This window comes from Orycteropus afer, unplaced genomic scaffold, assembly GCF_000298275.1.
Source record: "Orycteropus afer afer isolate SDZICR_OR568_19922 unplaced genomic scaffold, OryAfe1.0 scaffold00094, whole genome shotgun sequence".
In the NCBI taxonomy this organism is placed as follows: domain Eukaryota; kingdom Metazoa; phylum Chordata; class Mammalia; order Tubulidentata; family Orycteropodidae; genus Orycteropus; species Orycteropus afer.
In genome coordinates, this window is record NW_006921681.1 from 9,358,926 (window position 1) to 9,365,183 (window position 6,258).

A 6,258-nucleotide genomic window follows, 5' to 3' on the forward strand; every position below is an offset into this window, starting at 1 on the left:
TCCTTCATGCCCTTGGCACAAAGTCCCCAAATCCTCCCCAGTTCACCCTTTCTCTGAGGGTTGCAAGGGAGATACTTATCTTTATCCTGTTGGGTCTGTAAATACCTTGCTGATTGAGAAATGTTCTTGTTGACCAAGTCACATTCTTCTAATCTATTGATGTAATAATTCTATTTTCATCCATAAAACAGAGAATGCAAAATATTTCCAAAATATGTAAGTACATTGCTATACTTTTTCTTTCATAAAACCTCTTCTGTTTTATTTCATTTTTTGTTCTCTACACTTGTGGGCGGGTCTCTGGACCCCCTCCCTTATCATCTCTTGATATTGTCCATGACCCTTGTGTGTGTCCTTAGATGACCTTGTGGAGAAGACTCCCTGCACGTGGAACTCCCCCCGTGTCTGTGAATGCCGACCGGGAATGTTCTGTGCCACATCAGCCACCAACTCCTGTGCCCGCTGCATCACCCATCCTCTCTGCCCATTAGGTATGGCTGTCAAACTCTAGTGTAAGTAACCTCCACTACAACCAAGGGGCTGAGGTCTGTGACCTTAACTACTGTAACTCTTGTCAGGTTGGAGCAAATGACCTTCAACTCTGACAGTCAAGTAGGTCATCTTTGATCTTTGGTTAGTCTTTCAATAGTTAGATCGAGTGAGTGGAATAAAATCCAGATGGAGTATTTTGATAAGAGTCTGATTCTTCTTTTTTTTTAAAAAAATTCTTTTTGCTGAAACTGTTGGGCTGGTAAATTTTGACTCATTTGCAAGGGTGTTTTATTGACTTAAGGTAGAAGAATATGAAGTTTATGAAGAGGCTTCCAGCTCCAAGATGGTGGACATTTGTCAGTGTGCAAACGACAGTGGGGGTGGGGAACCCAGCTCATTAGCAGATGTCAAATTTCAATAAATTTTCAGAAAGGAAGTTCCAGGTCTCATGTCAGCAGAGGCACCCTGATTCCCATGGCACACTTTCTCCAGCCTTGGCTCTCCTACACCCCAGAGGGCTCTTTTCTCTGGCCCTCCTGACATAGATACCATGTGCTTTAGGTCTCACATCCACAGTGGCATCCACTCTTCTGAGACGCCCACCATCATTGGCTTTCCTGTATTTCTGAGGGTTTTTCTGCTTGCCCAGTGTCTTAGAGCGAATTGTGTCCCTCAAAATATGTGTCAACTTGGCTAGGCCATTATTCTCAGTATTGTGTGATTATCCTCCATTTTGTGATGTTATAAATCCTAACTTCTGCCTGTTAATGAGGTTGAGATCAGTCACTCTTATTTAAGTCACTGCCCCCCTTACTCATGTAACAGCCTTAATCCAATGTTCGGGAGTTTCCTTGGGGTGTAGCCTGCATCACCATTCACCTTATAAGAGATCAAAGGGAGAAGAAGCCAGCAGAGGAGGGACCTCAGTACCCAAGAAAGAAGAGCCTGGAGAGAAGTGTGTCCTTTGGACCTGGGATCCCTGTACCGAGAACCTCCTAGACCCAGGACAAGATTGATGCCAAGACACATGGAAATCTTCAAGGAACATTGGGCCCACAGATGTTGAAGGAGACAATGATCGTCCTCCAGAGCTGACAGAGAGAACAACCGTTTCCCTAGAGCTGGTGCTCGCATTGGGACTCCTAGCTTCCTAAACTGTGAGAGAATAAATTTCTGTTTGTTAAAGTCATCCCCTTGTACTATTTCTGTTATAGCAGCTCTAGGAACTGAGACACCTGGTGATTAGGGACCAGCTGTGGTGTAGGAAATGCAGAGGATTTCTCTGCCATCCAGTGGGCTGCGACTCCATCTTCTCCAGTCAACTCTGAAGTTTGTCTCTCCTTGGGTGCTCTCCTTCAGCTGAGGGCAACCTGTAGAGTTTTTGGTAATGTTTATAATTACTCTCCTATCATAGTTTAATAATTCTTCATGTTAAATGTCTGCTGTTTAAATTACTGTATAGGTTCTGTCCCCGGATCGCACCCACACTAGTGCAGAAAGTAAGTGATATAATTGCTGAAATGAAAAATTTCAGTAGAAGGACTTGAAGATAAAGAAGACTTCCAGAAAATAGAGCAAGATAACCGAGAGGTGGAAAATCTGAAAAAGCTAAGAACTCAGAAGATCCATTCAGACAGTCCTGTCTCACCAATAGAAATCCAGAGAAGACGTGGAAAGTGCAGGAAGGTCGGGGGTGAAAGGCAGAGACAATCAAAGAACTAATAAAGATAATTTTTTTCTGACTTAAAAATGTAAGGTGAAGGGTAAAGCAGGATGGATGGAAATTACCCAGACCTAGACATACCCTCTAGGAGCTCTGGTGTGTCATGGTTAAGGCATTTTTCTGCTAACCACAAATGTGGTGGTTCGAACCTACCAGCTGCTCTGCAGAAGAGAGATGAGGCAGTCTGCTTCCATAAGGATTTACAGCCTTGGAAACTCAGTGGGGGTCGCTTTGCGTTGGAATTGACTTGATGGCTGTGGGTTTGGTTTTTCTGAGACATGTTCTCATAGAATTTTAGAATTCTCATAGAATGTTTGAGACATATTCTCATGAACAGACAAAGAGAAATTCTAAAAACGTTTGGAGGGTTAAACAAACAAAGAGAAAAACCAAGAACAAGTAATCTACAAGGGACTATATTTTCACAATTCTGGACCTAGATTGTTTACCAGTCAAATTATAATCATGTTTGAAAAGAGAGTAAAAACATTTTCAAACGTGGAAGGTTTTTCCCATGTATCTTCTGTTCGAAAATTAATTGAAGATGTTATCCAGCTGAATGAGGGGGAAAAAAAGAGGAAGCCATGGAACCCAAAAAAACAGTGGCTCTATCCCAGGGCAGCAAGGAAGGGAAATTCCAGGATGACAGCTGTGCTGAAGACCTAGGATGCAATTGGGGCCAAGCTGAGGCCCAAAATGGAAAGCTCCAGGGGACGTCTGTGGGGATCAAAGGGAGGACTGCAGCACGTTTCAAGATGAGTAGAATCGAGAAACATGAGGATATGGTGAAGGCACATGATTCTTTTACCAACAAGGACGGAGGGGCGGAAAGGCAATTGGGAACTCCATGGAAAATAGAAACCCGACAAGAAGTTTGCAGTCCAAATATGAAGATGAAAATTTCACCTAATCTTAAACAATTAATGGATGTACAAAAGAGAGAATCCATTTGATTTGATCTCAATGCTATGACCATTCTTCTTGAAATAGCCCAACGATCAGATATCTGGGCTTGAAGTTTGGTAAATAATTTATTTTCAGTTCCTAAGTTGAGACTAGAAGCAGGTGGCCCTGCGGAGGGCTGCGTGTGCTTTCTCTGCTCAGAGGAGGGGCAGCGGTTCTGTCGGTGGGTCCAGCAGGTGTTCTCGTGGCAGCTCCCCATGAGCTGTCTAGTGCCATCAGGCCACCTCAGAGAGGGGCCAAATGGCACTCTCATGGTGCCAACTGGGTGTAGCCGTGGCTCTTGGAGTAGTGCGTTTGAGCACAAGAGGTCTTCCAGTCCTTTTAAAGGAAACTCTCACTGAAACATTTCAAATAATAGCCCCAATACTGATTTGCATATACATAGAAACTATTGTGATAAATTACATTCACTTCCTCATAGATTAAGGCCTAGAGGCTTCAATTAATTCAGATAATATAGTCTGGTGACAAATGGATGGCCTGCCATTTGGTTGGATGCCCTCAAAGGGGCAATAATTCTACTCTGCCTCATAGGGTTGCTATGCGTCAGAATTGACTGGACGGTTGTGGTTTGGTTTTTTTGAGCAGCTGGGAGGTGCTGCTAATCTTGCTGGGCTGGCAGGATTAGTTCTGGTTTGCCCCCCATGTTTCTCATCCTTTTGGGACCAGTGGGGGCTCCTATGGTGGCACCATCTCCCCATAGTCCTGGTGCCATCACCACAATCTGAGGAACCTCATCCCAATCACTCCCCATCCTACCTCTAGCCTCAGAAAATTCTTCATCTACTTTCTCTCTTGATGAATTTGCCTTTCTGCTCATTTCATATAATAGACAGAGAAAATAATGAAGTTGCCAAAGATTTCATATACTTGGATCTGCAAACAATGCCCATGAAAGCAGCAGTCAGGAAATCAAACAACACATTGCAGTGGGCTGATCTGCTGCAGTGTTAAAAAGCAAAGATGTCACCTGGAGGACTGTCCAGGTATCCCTGGCCCAAGCCATGGTATTTGTAATTGCTTCACATGCATGTGAAAACTGGGCAGTGAGTAAGGAAGACCAAAGAAGAATTGATGCCTTTGAATTATGGTGTTGGCAAAAAATATTGAATGGACCATGGACTGCCAGAAGAATGAACAAGCCTATATTGGAAGAAGTACAGCCGCATGTTCCTTAGAAATGAGGATGGTAAGGCTTTGTCTCATGTACTTTGGACGTGTCATCAGGAAGGACCAGTCCCTGGAGAAGGACATCATGTTTGGTAAAGAGTCAGCAAAAAAGAAGAAGACCCTCAATGAGATGGATTGACACAGTGGCTGTAGCAATGCCCCCAAAAAAGGCAGTGACTGTGAGATGGTGCCGGACTGGGCAGTGCTTCATTCTGTTGTTGCTACGAGTCAGAACTGACTCAACTCCTAGTAACAACAACAGCTCATTTCATATAAGTGGAATCACACACCATGTGGTTTTCTGTATCTGGCTTCTGTCACTGAGCATGTTTGTGAGGTTCACCCATATGGGAGCATTCATTCCTTTTACTGTCAAATCAGTTCATTATATGGATAGACCACATTTTGTTTATCCATTCACCAGTTGGTGGACATTGAGATTGTTTCTATGTATTTGACTAATATGAATAATATTGCTGTTATTACAGTATTATAACAATACTGCAAGAGTCTGTTTTAATGTGGCCTGCAAGACCCAGGATGGGTTTTCCACTAGCCTCTCTGTCTTCCCACAGCATTTCTGATGTACTGTTCTTCCTGCTCCCCACTTCTGGGACTTGTCACCTTCTATTTCCTGTGCTTAGAATACCCCTACCCCCTGCCCATATCCCAGCAGTCCCCTCCTCAGGGATACCTTCCTGGCCAGAGGAGGGTAAGTCTTTATTACAGAGACCCACATCTGGCTGGAGTGAGTCATGTCTGTGAGCCCTGCTAGTCTGTGAGTGGGTTGAGACAGGAACCTTATCTGTTAGCTCTCTGCTGCCTCCTAGCACCTAGTGCAGGCCTTGGTGTATACTAGGTTCTCAACAAAGAATCAGATCATGGAGGGAAGGAAGGAGGGAGGATAGAGGAAGAGACAGACAGCAGGAAACCAGCCTGGGTTGGCTTGATTCAGGGCCTGCATTCTGAGTGATGTCCCTGGGAGTTACCAGTCCCTGCTGGTTAGGTCTTTCCTGGACCGATTCTAAGACATTGCCATTCCTTGCAGTTATGGCTTCGAGGAACACCACCTATGAGCCGCTTCCCTTGGGTACCCACCCTGACTGCAGCACCAACCCAGTGGACACTGAGACTCCTGCCAGGTGACTCCCTGGTCCCTTCTCTCCAGTTGGCTACTACAGGGTGGGGCTGTCCCTTCCATGACCAGGGGATGCCTGGGTATAGTTGACTTAGGATAGAGATGGGACCTGGACTAGAACCTCTTTGCCAAGCCTATGAGTCATTTTGGAGACCTGCTGGGCACCACTGGAAAGAGAGAAGGTTGAAGTCCCTGCAGAGCTGCAGGCAGAGGGTCCGGGGACTCTGGCCTCGTCTGCACAGTTGCCGCAGAGGGGACTATTCCTGAGCACATGCTTCCTTTTTCCATCTCAATAGTCAGTCCTGCCTCTGGCTTCCCTCTCAGCAGCATCAGCCCCACCCTGATGTCTCCACTGGACTCCCAGCCCAGTAAGAGGCATGGAGGGAGCACCACCCACTCCCAGGAGGACCTCTCCATCCCAACCAGTGCGCCTGCTGCTCTCTCCTCCACGGAAAAGCCCATTCTGGACACAGGTAAAAACTGCACCCCATGAAGCAGGGATTTCCTTCTGGGAGGCCTTCTTCTCCCAGGGCAACAACATCCACTTTGTGTGGACAAAGTGGGGAAATCAAGGCTGACCCATGCATTTCTGGTTTTTTGAGTTGGGGTTATCTTCTGCCACTTGCTAGTGATGATTCTTTAATTCTTGTGTGCCAGGATTTATTTACTTATTTTATAGCTTCATCTCTATGACCTATAATTGCTGTTGTTGTTGTTGTTGTTTTGTGCCGTCGAGTCAGACCCGACTCATAGTGACCCCTCCTTGGGTTTC

At 45.4% G+C, this 6,258-nt stretch overlaps 1 protein-coding gene across 1 annotated transcript in view; it reads left to right on the plus strand.

Moving 5' to 3' along the window:
• TNFRSF8 (TNF receptor superfamily member 8) overlaps window positions 1-6,258 on the plus strand; it is a 72,565-nt gene that overhangs the window by 39,406 nt on the left and 26,901 nt on the right. Inside the window, exons 7-9 of the mRNA XM_007942669.1 lie at window positions 360-491; window positions 5,397-5,490; window positions 5,811-5,959. Of these exons, the coding sequence (XP_007940860.1) occupies window positions 360-491; window positions 5,397-5,490; window positions 5,811-5,959 (375 nt within the window). The remainder of the gene's footprint in view (window positions 1-359; window positions 492-5,396; window positions 5,491-5,810; window positions 5,960-6,258) is intronic.